General features: G+C 30.8%; 2 protein-coding genes across 2 annotated transcripts; one reads left to right on the plus strand and one right to left on the minus strand.

Annotated features, from left to right (window-relative positions):
- Positions 1–5,096: 5,096 nt before the first annotated feature.
- PALM1 (transcriptional regulator SUPERMAN) lies at positions 5,097–6,432 on the plus strand. Its single transcript, XM_004148710.2, has one exon. It carries the CDS (start codon positions 5,589–5,591, stop codon positions 6,171–6,173), a length of 585 nt encoding a protein of 194 aa, XP_004148758.1. The 5' UTR covers positions 5,097–5,588; the 3' UTR covers positions 6,174–6,432.
- A 5,217-nt stretch (positions 6,433–11,649) lies between these two features.
- LOC101203999 (hypothetical protein) lies at positions 11,650–14,588 on the minus strand. Its single transcript, XM_031882921.1, has 9 exons — positions 14,105–14,588; positions 13,801–13,952; positions 13,407–13,502; positions 13,232–13,294; positions 12,986–13,054; positions 12,769–12,871; positions 12,601–12,672; positions 12,257–12,345; positions 11,650–12,160 (listed from the first exon to the last, which is right to left on the minus strand). Exons 1-9 carry the CDS (start codon positions 14,418–14,420, stop codon positions 12,008–12,010), a joined length of 1,113 nt encoding a protein of 370 aa, XP_031738781.1. The 5' UTR covers positions 14,421–14,588; the 3' UTR covers positions 11,650–12,007.
- Between the last annotated feature and the right edge of the window lie 586 nt (positions 14,589–15,174).

Raw genomic sequence — 15,174 nt, forward strand, 5'->3', positions numbered from 1 at the left:
AAAACGACAACTCCATCGTTATCATCCACGTGGGTTGCTTTTAAATTCCACTTTCCTTTCTTTAAACTTTCTTTTAAAAATATATATCCAACTTATATCAATTGATAATAATGAATTAAGATTTTAAACACCATAGGAATCTAATGCCCCACCATGATGGGTTTTTATTTTTTTGTCTTTTTTTGGAACCCACCAGCTTTGAATGAAACGAGGAACATTTTTTTTTATGCTTTTGTTTTTCTGTGTTTCCTCTCTCAGTTTCTTCAGATTTAATTATTTCCAAAGTCAAACTTGTTGAATATATATAATTCCCCATTAGGTAATTTCATCCACCCAATTGCAACATTTTTCCAATATTAAATCTCCACACGGTTAAGTTTATTGATTCATGATTGTATGACATTTGGATGATATAAAACCAGTACTGAGTTGAAGAGGAATTTTGAATCTTGTTTTGTAAGTAGTTATTGATAGGAGAATTACAAATTATAGAGAGAAACAAACTCATAATTACCAACTCGTTTTACATAATATATCTCTTTTAGTTAGTTCATTATTCTACTTTGTACGTAGAAAATTAAAAAAGAGTTGATAAATAAAACGTACAAAAACAAGCAATAAAATGTTATTAATAGTAATTTAAAACTATAAAAGAATGTTATTTATTAATACAAATATTTTTTAAAAAAATATTTAAAGAAATAACCATTAAATATGGATATTGTATTGATATCTTCGTTAATATTTATATAAAATTGAAACTGTGACGTTTTCTTTAACCCTTCCTAGTACATTAAAACATTGGTTGATGGGATGGAAAAAACTATTGCACCAAAACAAGCAAATAGGAGACTTGGTAACATTTTTTTGTACCTTTTACTAATCATTTTTACCCTAAGAGAAAAAAAAAAGCAATTTCTTTTGGATAGTATATACATTTTGGACGTCTCTAGTACTCTTATTATACTCTCTCGTAGACGAGCTAAAGTTAGCTAGAGATAAACTCGGGGTAAAGAAAATTAAAAGAAATTGGAGGGGTAAGCTTTTGATGCTAAAGAATTCGTATGTTTTCAAAACTTTTTTCCAATTATATGAAATTAAAATTTAAAAGTTATTGAATTGTTTATCAAGTATAGGAAATGAATAATAAAATTTTCTTTAGCATGTTAAGACTTCAAAGTGTTACTATTCACATAAATTTGATCTTATGAGTGTTTATATTTGATTTTTATTAGGTTCACAGCATGAAATTTATATTAAAAATAAATAAAAAGTATAAAGCAAAAGAAAAAATCGACATAGTTGTTCATTGAGATTTATGTTGCTTCAAATCCCTACCAACAAAACTTTCGTACTTGGTCCTTTAAAACGTCATATATCATATTTAAATCATTCTAACAAGTGTTCACGTAAAAATACTCTTTCTAGTAGGAAATGCATTCAAAAACTAAATATTACATTACAAGAATAACCATATTTTATTCTCAAATTTGATAGAACATATTGAGACACAATTTAAGATGTCATATCAATTTTTTTGTCCAGATCACGAGGAATTATAGAATTTTGCACCAAAGATAGAAGTTTAAGAATTTAGGAGGGTAAAAAAAAAGCAATGAAGTATGGGGATAGAAGTTAATTGATTGTCATATTGCTAAGGAGACAATGCATAGTTGTAAAAGTGGCTTCCAACAAAGAGACACACAACAAAGCAAAATGAAAAAACCAAATGTATATAACAAAATTTTCTTTTTGGACATCACATGGCTGCTCCCTTCATATCACCCTCCTCCTCTCATGCATGCACATTATTATTTCTTTCCTTTCATTTAAATATTATTTTGTTTGTATATTCTTCATTTTCATCTACTAATATCCTATACTTTTAACTTTGGTTCATTTTATAAATGGTAAAATTTAGATATTTGTTTAAGAAAACGAAATTAAAAACATCTATATTGATATATGTAATTTTAAAACCACGATACTTCTTTTTCGTATCTTTACCTTTTCATTTATTGAATTTCTTAAAATGTAACTATCAATTTCTATTATATATAGTATTTTCATAACGTTATGAATAATAAAGACTCAAATTGTCACTTTTAAAGGTACAAGGACTCAAATGTGTACTTTTTTTTTAAAGTACAATATCTTAGTGAAAATGATCCTATAAATATCTCTCCATATAACGGTACAATATATTGTCATTTTAGGCATATATAAATCCTCGTGACTTTGTTTTTTGTTTCATTTATATTGTCATAATCGTCATCTTTTCTAACCGATACGAGACTTTGACTCCACTCCTAGCTAGCACAATAAGGTAACCTTATAATAGAAACATTTTCAAAGTTCATAAACCAAAATCATCAATCATGGCCGTTAAAATATGTAAACCCTATATATATATATATACCCTCTCTCTGGTCTTTTGCTTTTCCCAACATTTTTCCATTCGATGGCCTTTTCAATAAACTATTACATTTCTCCTTCTAGGGTTACAAAAAGACTAGAGATTATTCCTTTCTTAAGATAGTCATTTGGAGTAATGATGACCATCTAAAACCTTTCCTTTTTATGAATATAATATATATATATATATATAAATAGATTTCTAAACTTTCTTAGTTGGTAAGAAATCCAGAAAGGAGAGTTGTATTGTTTCTTTCAAATGACTTAAACTTTTAATGTTCTTCTAAGTTTTGGATGTCTATGTTCTATTGGTGTTTATGGATATTGGAAATTGTTTAGACACAAAATATGCAATATATTTACAAAAATTCTACAAACCCATTCCAAATTATATAGTTTTTGAAAACAAATTTGAAAAAAAAAACAACTAAAATGATGAGACAGTACCAAACTCTAGCTTAAATATTTAACATAATTTTCCATCTTTTTCCATTTCAATTTAATACAACCTAAGAATTTTAGGCATTGAATTGCTCCTATGCTAATAGACAAAATTCACCATATTTAATCATTAATACTAAAAACTTTGATCATTTCATCTATCCATAATATAATAAAAATTTTCCTTTTCCACCTCAATAGTTTTATTTGAAGTGTTCAAAATAAATGGAAAATTATTTCAAATAACAAAGCTGACGAAAATATTATAAATATAGCAAAATTTTAGAATCTCATATTGAATTTTTTTTATATTAGTAAACAATTTAGTTTATTATATTTTTGAAACCATTCCTAAAAAAAATGTTTGAAGATCATCATGTTTGAAGTTTTAATAGAGGAAAATGTAAATTTGGTAAGTAGTCCTCAAGTGGGGTTTTGGGCCTCAACATTTTGGACTTTGGAGTCTCTAAAACTAAGTCAAAATCAACCCATCCTCATCACTTAGGGGAGAGAGAGCCCATTCCATCTGCCACAACCAAGTATTCAATGAAATTTATATATATATAAATGATATTTGTGAAACCAAAAGTAAAGGAAGAAGAATTTTTACCCAAAGTAACAATATATGAGAATACATTTGTGGTAATACTGTTTTTTTTTGTCCCAAATAAGTGATATTATTAGAGCTATAAATGCTTTTGACTTAGTCGATTGAATACTCTGAGTATTGAACGAAAGGACTTCTGAGCCCAAAATAAAATATTGAAGAGATGGAGAGTTGTTAGAAATTAAATTATTTTTATTAGAAAACTTTTAATCAATTTTATTTTCTTTTACAAAATCAAACAATCAAGCAATAAAAAAAAGTATAGAAATCGACATAGATTACATATATGGTTCAGTTAGCTACATGTCCATGAGAATAGAGAAAAAACAATTTTATTAGAGAAATTTTTTTAGAATATAATACACTATACTTTAGAGAGTATATATATTGCACTTCTCTAAATTCTATTGTTAAATTCGTAAATAACTCATAAGTAAGTACCTATGCTCAATTACGAACACTAAAGATCTTTGTATTTAGGTTGTTTGTTGTGCCAACCGTTCATATATCGAGTTAGTGTCGAGAAGGGTTTTGTTTTTTTTCAAAAGAAAAGATCAATATGAGCCCAAGCAATATATTGAAAATATTTTTTATAAGATTTGGGATGAGTTTATGTAAACTTTGGAGATGAATTGTTGTTGTCAATGTGAACAACTTTTAAATGTATAGAGAAAATTCGATATGAATAAATCATTATTTATCTTTTTCTACTTTTAAAGATTTAAGCAACCTGATATGAAAAAAAAAATTGATTGGGTCACTATTTTTTTCAAATTTATTCTATAATTTATCATTTTTTTACTGTATTTGCATTTCATACGTTCTCCTGCATATTTGACAACATAGTCTTCCATCGAATCAAAATCAATTTATAATGAGTTGAATAACTTTTATATCTTATAAAAGATTGTGAAATCTCTTTTTTCTCTTCTCAATCAATAATCAATGCGTATGATATTCAATATTTTTTTCAACACTACCAGAAGAAGAAGGATCCTTGGTGGGTGCTCTAGAATATTGATCTCAACTAAGTTGACACCTGCTTAACACATTTATCATCACCATGCTCTAAACAGCCCAAAAGTACATGATTTTATTCAAATATATAAGAGATACAAACAGTGTCTAATAGTATGATTCAAGCAAAACAAAAAATGAAGAAAATATGGAAGAATTTTTAGTACCAAGAGGCCAATTAAGTTTAATATGCCCATTCCCCAAATTGAGAAAGGATTTCTCCAAAGAGTTAAAATGTTGTATTGTTTTGTTTCCAGCCACAAACACCAGAGAGAGACACCAGTGAGGTTGCTACATATGAATAGATTCAAGAGGTCTATGTATAAATGTATATGTTAATATGAACATATTATTTTAGATCAAACGTAAGATAGCAATAAATAACCAAAGTGGTGGTTGTGTTTAAGTTCATGAATAACCTAGAGATATACATTTGAAAGATGATAAACATGAATGGTCGAAGAACTTGAAAACAAATCATTTAAAAGTTTATCAACTAAAATAGAACAAACTCACAAATTTAGGGACAATTAAAATGAAAACTATAAAAAGAATTACTACTATATTTTCAAGTCAGCTCATTTGAGCTCATAAAATGTTTTCAATCTTTAAATTTTATTCGACTAATTCAAATTTCATCAAAGTTGTTCAACTTCATAACCGTTTAAAATGGTTAACGAAGGTATATGATGAAGTCTCGTTTTTCAATCCTAGAAAGAATCTTACACCAAAAGGCATCAAGTTAATCAATCTTACACCAAAAGGCATCAAGTTAAGCAATGTAAAACAAAAGCTACCTAGCTATCTCATGTCAAAACCCTTTTTTTCTTTTAGTTAAAACCCCTTCTTTGTTCAACATCAATTGTAAATAATAGAGAGCAGATGTTTTTGGGGTTGGCACTTTGTCTCCACTCTTCCCCCAATTATGCCAAAAGCCCATTCCCTTCCCTTTTAACCTATTATTCCTCCATTTCCCATCCCTTTCAAACTCTCACCTCCCATCTTAAATGTTATCTACCCGCTAAACTCAACTCATCTCAACTACCTTCCAATTATTCTCGCTCGACAACGTTTCTCGCTCGACAACGTAACTATTGGTGCTACCGAAATGTGGAATCCTAACCAAGCTCATCAAGACGAGGATGATGATTCATGGGAGATTAGAGCTTTTGCAGAAGACACCGGAAACATTATGGGCACAACTTGGCCCCCTAGGTTTTATAATTGCACATTTTGCGGACGAGAATTTAGATCTGCCCAAGCCCTAGGTGGTCACATGAATGTCCACCGTCGCGACCGTGTACGTTTCCATCACCAAATCCAACCCAACTCAATTCAACCCATCTCACCGTCTTTCACCATCCCTACCCCTAAACTCATCTACAATGAAATTGACGAGGTTTGTTTCTTATACCAACTACCGAACGACAACATCAATTTCCTCAACTCCATCACTTCATCAGATTCATGTCTCCAGTCATCCTTCACTGCACAACATCCTTCGAGCACTCGAACCGCGTCGTCCTTGCAATCCCTAAAGTCTCCAGGAGAGCTTCGAGGTGGAACGTCGAGCTCCTCGTCTCACTGCAGCCACATATCTAGCAAAGGAGATGACTCATTAATATCAATTAATGATGGAAATGAGAAGGTGGATCTTGAGTTAAGACTTGGTCATAGGGCATCTCCAACTTGAGAATCAAAGGAAGAGAGAGATTGATCATGAAGTGGAAATAGTTAAAAACTAGCCCCCTTTAAGTTTTATCATGAAGAAGTAATGGTAAGAACTAATTAGAAGAGAGATGAGAGGAGGGAAAGTGTAAAATTAGGGTTTTAAAGAAAGACAAGGCAAAAGCTAGCAAATCAGTGAAATGTCATTTTCAGTTTGCATAGATTTCTGAGTAATTGAAAAGCTTTAATTTCTCTGGGCATTTATCTCCATGGGGATTGTTCTATATGACAAACAAACCATTTTTCTGTCCCTCTTCTTTGTACAAACTACAAAACTACCATCAAAACATTACTTATTAGATGACCTACTGTTTTATTTTGCCCTATACTAAAATATTGTATTTTTTTCCCTCCTACTGATTATCATAACAATGATGTGCCTAACAAATCCCATCAACTCAACTTAAATAACTTCAAACCTTTAAAACTCGTTTAGTAACCATTTTATTTGTTGTTTTTGAAAATTAAGGTTATAAAACATACTCATTTGATAATCTTTAAATTTATTTCTTTGTTATCTATTTGTTATCAATATTTCAAAAACCAAGTCATTTTGAAAACTAAAGGATAGTAGTGGCAGTTTTTTATTTAACAAATATGAAGGTATCTTAAAATGGGTTAACATACCTTAACACCCTCGTCATCAAACCCCAGAAACCAAAGTACTTGTATGGATAATAATAGAATAGTAACAAAATGAAGAGTTTGGGAGAAGTTTAAAAGTTCAGATTAACAGAGACAACAATAGTCTAGAGAAAAACCATCCAACGTGATAGAAGTAATATCATAGTTTTAAAAAATTTAAAAAAATATAGGTGATTTAAGGGCATCTAAATATAGAGTATCTTCCCAACAGTTGCAATTCGAAACTTGCCACATTCATTGAAAAGTTCAATCTTTGCATTCCAGCCCGAGGCATCACAGACACGATGCAAAAATCAAATTTCATGGAACAATATTTGTTATAAAGCCTTGAATCTGTTGTATCTTGCTTTGAAGAACCAAGTACACAAGGGCTTTTTTATCAGTAAATTATGTTTATAATCCTAGGATTTAAAGAATGTACCGTGAACGTATTGTATACTAAGCTTTAGAGGCTCATCATTCTATATCTTATAACATTCTCCCTAATAAAATTGTTCAATCCTTACCAGTAAAGGTAGCTAACATATTGTAATTAGTAAACTAAGTAAATCAATTCTCCACGTTATTTTACATTTCTATATTCTTTATATATTTGTCAATTTCGTACCTACTTACAGTGGATCTCAATTTTTTTTCTAAAAATACCAAATTAGTAAGTTTTCTAAAAAAAATTGTTTTGGTATTTGAAATTTGGTTAATAATTTGACTCTGTTACTTGAAAAAATTGCAAATCTTTGTAAGAAATTAAGGGAATGAGGCTTTATTTAAACTTTTTTAAAACAAACAAGAAAAACATTGTTGTAATCCCTCCAAATCAGTGCTCTAAATCTAGTCATTTTGTGATTACGACATCTCTACTATTCTGGCGAGCTTTTTTCTAGTTCTTTCTTTCTATTACTTTTGTACTCTTGACTTATTTTCATGTATGGAATCAACCGTTGAGCTTTAAGTATATATATGATGAGAACAACTTAGTTTGAGATATTTGGATACCATCTATTGATGATCTCTTATTTTTTTCTGCTTTCTATTGTTAAAAGAATTCAAAGTTTAAAAACCAAAAATAAATTAAAATATTTACCTAACGAGATTTTAGATTATAGTTATCCAACCCCTTTGTTTTTGTAGGGTAAGTTTGCAAGAGAGAGTTACAAATACAACACATAAAACATTGATTAGAAGTAGACATAAAATCCTTAAATGTGATAAAGTTTAACTAATCACTTGAAAATGAAAAGAAGAAGACAAAACAAAACAAAATTATTTGATTAATTCCTTTAGCTATTCTACACACAATCACATGATATTATATATATTTGTATTGTGTGTGTATGAATTGACATAAGAGAGACTTGTTTTGTTGGTCCCCTATTGATCTGCATAATCTCTGCATCCTTTTTTCAATCTCTTGTGATGATATGATTGTGACTTTAAGGATCCTAACAACCATGAATTTACAAAAACCCTAAGATTCTCATCCCCTAACAAAAACATTCAACTTATCCTCATTTCAAGATAGTTTCTATTGTTTCTTTGGAAGTATATTGTTCACAAATTCAAATTATTTTGTTTGGTATGATCATTATGAAGAGTAGCTTTCAAAAAGAAAAAATACTTGATATGTATTTTGTGGTAAGAAATATGTAGCATGCGATAAATTTTCATTTTAGAAAAAACAATCATTACTAGTTATTTACATTGTTTATCAATAGTATATCGATAAATAAATAAATAAATAAATAAATATATATATATATATATATATATATATATATATATATATATATAATATATATATATATATATATATATATACCTTGGAATCTGGTCTAATAATTTTTGCAATCTTATTGGCTTATTGTAAATTGTGGATTATTGTATTAAAAAGTATTTTTAGTTACATGCATCCATGTGTCCAAATTTTTATTTACCTGTCTTCATGTTTTTTTTAACACGTGCATGTTCACTTGAGGTTTGCGGAGAAACGTAATTCGTAAAGTTGAAATTTTGTTGATGCAATATGGTATGTTCTTTAGGATTTGATCTCTTATTTTATATCGGTTGAGGCAAAGATGTTCTTGGAGTTGGAGTTTTATAATAAATATTAGGTCATATTTGAGATCCATGGGCTTTATAGGATTGGGTTTTGTTGGTCCATAGATCATACTCATGGTTTCTACCAATTTGAGTCATATTTAACACTCGAGCTAAATTAAGTTTTTTTTCTCAATTGAACTTTAGCTCAAATAAATAATATTTAATTAAACCAAAATAATTAATTTGATCCAACGGTCATGATGAAAATACGTGGCATCATCATAAATTCAATTATTTGTATTTCAATGTTGATTTGGTAAATGACTGACAATTTATGGTTTGTTCAAAACTTCTCATTCAACTAATGAAAAATATATACACCCAATTGTCCATTTGATTGACGTAGAGTAATTGTGTCCAACTTTCATTACTGCATTCCTTTCTAGTGAAGAAGAGGGGTCTTCTAATTCTTCTTTAATATTTATTGATCTTTTAAAAAAATTGTGAACGAAAAATAGAAGAAAAAAATCTATTTTTTTTTGTTTTTAAACAAAAACGAAAAATAGTTCACAAAGGAATATGAATTTTATTGTTAAAAACACAACAAAAGAAAATGAAAAACCAAAAAACTAAAATAATTATTGAATGATGTCTAAAAGTTTAGATTTTTAAGTTAGTAAATTTTGGTTTGGATTTTTAAAAATGGTTCACATAAAAAGATTGATAATGTTAAAAAGAAAATTTTAAATATGAATCCAATAAATGTATTATAAAAGATGAATCTCTAATCTCTAGAAACAGAAATGATGTGGATGTATACCATGGAGAAAAACTTACTTTGTTATATATTTTCTTTTACAACATACAGAAAGTAGAGGAATCGAACATCTAACTTTAAAATTGATATTATAAATATTATACCAATTGAATTACGTTCACTTTCGTAGAGTTAAAAAAAAAAAAGAAAAGATAGAAATGAAGTTTATTTTCGAATAAATGAAAGGCAAATGGAAAGAGAAAGCAAGAAGAAAGAGTGAATGAGATAGTTGGAAAAAGGCAAATAAGTAGTGGGAAGGCTTAGGTCAATATCAATGTATGGCTCTCACACTCACTTCAACTTCCAACTCTTCAAATCATTAATCATTTTTTTTACTCTATTTCTTTCATCATTATCCTTCCTCTTCTTTCCTCTTCTTTTCTTCTTTTTCCCTTTATATCTAATATCTTTCAAACACTCATCATTTCCAATTTTGGTTATGATCTTCAAATTCATATGTTGTGGGTGAGAACTTTTTCTTCAATACCAAATTTCATTAAGAGACCGATACAATTAGGTATAGTAATACCTTTCATTAAACATAGTTACATGGTAATATTTTACTACACTACTTTCTCTTCATTTATTATGTGTCACATCAATAGTGATATTAATGTAGGATATACTAACATGAGTAAAAGCAAATTTATAGTGTGAACAAAGTGAGTATGGTACTCAAGTAGTATTATAATTTTTTTCATTGAGGACGGCTCATGTTTGTTACAATTTAAAAAATAGTTTAACGAAAAACTGTGGAATGAAAGGAAAATCATTTGCAACTCAAGCAAGGAGTGAGTCGATTTGTTATAATCTGTTACATTTCAAAAAAAAATTCATCTCACTATGGTAGCAAGCTCGCAAAAATTGTTTCCACGGTGATTTTGTTTGAGGTATAGAAATTTGTGTGGTTGAGTACGTTTAAAATATCTCGATAATATAATTAATTTAGTTGAGAGGGGTGGATGAGGGTCTTTAGGTTTTGTTGCTTCGTTGCTTGTTTAGTACATTTAATATATCTCAACCAATCTGAATTGTGCACAAGAGGTCAACAATCATCCACCTTTTGATATATGAATTTTGTTTTGGTCATATCTCTATCGATAATAATTTGTTTTAGTTAAATAACCGTCCAATGATTTTAGAACTCCAAAAATAAATCTCTAATTTAAAAGGTTGACTTTAATACATTAAAAAAAAACTTTAACTTCAATTCTCCAAATTAAAAATTTTCTAAGTTAAAAAGTTGCAAGGCCATTTATTTATATTCGTTTTTCTTTTAGAAAAAAAAAATTATTCCTTTTTATTCATGGTTGGAAAGGACACCAAAAAACGTAGTTAGTGGTAGTTTGAGACAAACAGAAAATTATATTAACAGAGATATAACATAAACAACATTGCAAAGCGAGAGTTGTATAATCACACGCATAAAATTAACGATCACACATACGACACTTCGTTGTTGCTCAAACGATAGCTTCACTTTGATAATATCTTCGTCAATACAACTCTGTTTTAACTAAATGACCACTTATTTTCATACGTTATTTTAGTGTTCTTTTCAACCATACTTATAAATTTAGAAAAATGTGAAAGCATCGTTACTATCATTACGGTCGAGGGGACTTCACAAATTTCTTAAAACTTTGATACTTTTGGTATATAATGTTTTGGTAATAAGAAAAAACAAAGATAGAGAAAACTGAAAAAGTGAGAAAAAGTTCATTTAAAACTGAGGACAAAATGGGCATTGCACATCTTAAAAGGTTAAAGAAGAAGAAATATGTTTTCAACAAATAGGTAAATTACATAGGATGGGTAGTTTGGGCCACCTTTTTACATTTGGTTGTATATTCACATTAAAAGCTATATAACTCATTCCATAAACAATGATATAACTAGTAATTTTAATACTATTATTCTTCTTCCTCCCATGCTCAAAAAATAGTAATAAATAAAACTACTATTTTATTGGACATTTTATGGCTTTTCTATATACATTAATGAATTCAAATTACTACATTTCAAGATGATTTACATTGAGTTATAATTCTCTTATATTTTCCATCACCTTCTTAGGATAAAAACCAAATATCCAAAAATGTCCTCACTATCTATAAGTATCACTACAATTTGTTTTCATATGCACACCTATAGGTTTATTTCTTGATCTATATAATATATACTTCCATTCTTGTATGGACATTTTTATGGTCAAGATGGAAAATTTTGGCTCTGCCAAAAAAATATAATTTACAACTTCTTCTTGCTCTCTATGTAAAGTACTTTTTGTTCCTTCCCTTTCACAAACTATCTGAGCTTTTACCTTCCATCTTAACCTGCTGAATTCTCTGCCGTAGCCTTCTCCGGTGGTCGTGGATCTTCCAAAGTCCATGGCCTAGTATCACGGCGGAGTATATACCGTGTGTGATGATTGGAGCAAGAATGTTATCGGTCTGAAAATATCATGCCAAAAGACATAGTAATATGTGAGTTTCCTGTTTTTTGAATTTTGTACATTGTGTAGTTTACTTAGAAAGGTAAGGTCTTACCTGGATCCATTCGAAACCGAGGTAGAGAGCAAGGAGTCCTTCAAGGAGGGGAGAGTAGATCTTTTTCATTTGTCGTCTCTCGTACCATGCTGCAAATGTTTACACAAAAGATGTTGAGGGTGAGCGAGACCGTCGTTATCGATGAAGTGAAAGTAGAATGTAATCAATCAGCACGTGAAGGATTTTCTATTTTCACTTTGGCCACCCTCTCATTTTTCAAGCTTCAGTACTAATCTATCTCATTCGAGAAAAGTGAAGCAAGAATTCAGCCAGGGAGAATCAGATACATTCAAACGTTGCTTTACAAGTGCAACTTACAGTAGAAATGAGGATTATAATCGAACCTGCGAAAAGCTTTCTAAGATCTTTGCGACCTGATCGAGATTGCAAAACTGGAGCAACTACATAAGTAGGATCTGGAGAAAAAAAAAAAAAAAACGTATTCATTAAACTGGAGACAGTCAACCAAACTGAAAATTGAACATGTGCAAATGATTTGATGGAATATCGACCTTTTGGTGATGCAGCAACGTAATAGAGTGAACCGGTAAGCGCAGCTGTGATAAAAGCTGCAAATCCTTGTGCAAATGGTACGAATGGAGGCAGCACTCCGGTCTATAATCAAGAGAGCACGGTACAAAGTTATAAGATGAAGAGAAAAACGACGACTACGAGACAAGTGAACAGATAGAATTCGTCATAATCCACAAAAGGAATAATTTTGCATACCAAAGATGCCATTCCTTGAACATCAGCTCCAATATCAGGACTTCTTAAGAATATATCAGCCAATGCTCCCTAGAAAGTTAAGGGAATAGAAATGTTATTTAGTACTCCTTGAGACTGAAATTCAATCAACATTCAACAATCGTACGTATAGAAACTGGTGAATCAAAGCAAAAATTTTGAGCAAGAGTAACTGTGGTCGGAGTTGAAGTCAAGGGGACAAAATGTCTAAATATCGGAAGCACAAACCTGAACGGCTGCCCGGTAAAAGAGCTCCTCGCCGACTGAGCTTGCAGCCACGATAAGAATGAACTGCAAAAGTTGGAACACAAAATAAACAAAAACTCTCTCATCTTGGGCAAACACCAAACTAACAGCTTTTTTTTATCAGATATTCATCAACATAACTAGGAGTTCATTTTACCTGCCATGGAGACATTCCGTAAAAGAAGCTTCGAAGCTCCTCGTCTTCGACATCTCTAATCGCTCGAGCATGGGGCGATAACTTCACAACTTCATCCTACAAACAAACCCAAGCCTCATGTGATTAATCATTCGGAAACTAAAGACTTAAACTTAGGTGGCAGGTGCATCAAAACACAAAATCTAATCCACAGCTTCTTTCCAGTTTTGGAAATTACTTTTCAAAATCTAAAAGAATAAACATACCCTACATTGTTCATAGTTTTCACCTCAAAGTTAGAACCAACCGAACAACTATTGCAAAAACGAAAATCATTTCATCAAAGAACTCAAGACCTACATCTTGTCTAAATCCAGTCGAGCAAAAGCATTTGTTAACTTGGAAATCAACTCACATCAAGAATGAAGAGAAGAGCCATAATTGGAGGAACGGCATAGCCAAGCCCTTCCAAAATAGCATCCAAAGATGGATGAAATCCTCCCATCCAATCAGTCCCAGATATTGAACATATAAACTTTCCAGCCAGTGCCATTGCACCATAAATTCCTACAAGAACAGAACAAAAAAAAAACAAACAAACAAACTCAAAAAACAGATTTCAATTCTAATTCCAAATCCCATAAAAAAAAATTGAAAGAAAGTGAAGGAAAAAAAACACCCAGAAAGCTAAATCTCAAAAGGAAAACATTTTGACTCACCAACTCCATAGCTGAGTCTGACAACAGCACCAATCTTTTCCCAAACAGGAAACTCTGTTTCTCTGAAACTAGTATCAAGTGTCGTCACCTCCATAGCCGGAGCAGTGAACCGGCTACGTGTCTGCCCCTCATCCAATCTCTCACTCCTCGGCTCCGCCGACGCCCTAACGCTGACCGGCACTGGAACTCTCCCGCCGGCACGTTTCCTCATCGCAAAATGCAAAAACCTGGAGCTTGAAGTAGAACAGATCCCAATTCTAGCACCAAAGGACATGGTCGAAGTGTTTGAAGATACAGAGAGAATAGAGAGCTCCATTCTTTCTTTCTTTCTTTCTTTCTTTCTTTTCTTTTGGGTTATCTTCTAAACGGGTCGGAAATCGGGTTTTTCAGACAGAGATTTCGGGTCTTTCGGGAGTCCGAAACGGAGAAAACTTCGTCTCCTTCATTGAACTCAAAATGGTAATCTTGTTACGAACCTCAGAATTTTGTTGACTCATGGAATTTCTAATGGGGATTAACGAGAGAGATGATTTTCCGGGATTGCTTTTTGGACCGTCCGATTGACCTGGTGGCAGATCGGACGGTGATAAGCTTGAGATGTGTGGGATCAGCCATGAAAGTGATTTTTTTGAGAAAGCTTAGGATTTTTTTGCAACAAGGTGAGGATGTCGGAGGCGAATCCCCATTACCCAATCCATTCTTGCCACCTGGAGATAACGTTCTCCTTAAGATATTACGTGGAAATTATATTGTGCACTTTTTTAATAGTTTGTATATATTATCAATATGTGTAATTAATATGCATGCACTTCTTCCCTTAATGTGTCCATGGTTATGAAGTATTCACTTAGGTGTCTTAATGTGTCCATGGTTATGAAGTATTCACTTAGGTCTAAAGTTGTAAGATGAAGTTATACTTCAATTTCAGTATAGGATATATAGGAACATTTACGAAATTAATTCACATACTAACTCTACTAAAAATATTGAAGAAATGGTTAATTTAAATTAAAATCAATTTTTGAAAAGAAAAGTAGTAAACTCTTATTTCATACACAAATTAATCATTA

Source organism: Cucumis sativus, chromosome 3, assembly GCF_000004075.3.
Source record: "Cucumis sativus cultivar 9930 chromosome 3, Cucumber_9930_V3, whole genome shotgun sequence".
Taxonomy (NCBI): Eukaryota; Viridiplantae; Streptophyta; class Magnoliopsida; order Cucurbitales; family Cucurbitaceae; genus Cucumis; species Cucumis sativus.

Excerpts from the sequence above, each read along its gene's own strand:
- PALM1 (XM_004148710.2), top strand. The coding sequence starts at position 5,589 with ATGTGGAATCCTAACCAAGCTCATCAAGACGAGGATGATGATTCATGG.
- LOC101203999 (XM_031882921.1), bottom strand. The coding sequence starts at position 14,420 with ATGGAGCTCTCTATTCTCTCTGTATCTTCAAACACTTCGACCATGTCC. Across the intron at positions 12,673-12,768 it reads CGTTGCTGCATCACCAAAAG|ATCCTACTTATGTAGTTGCT; the intron begins GTCGATATTCCA and ends TTTTTTCTCCAG. Across the intron at positions 12,346-12,600 it reads TCTTAGAAAGCTTTTCGCAG|CATGGTACGAGAGACGACAA; the intron begins GTTCGATTATAA and ends AAACATTTGCAG.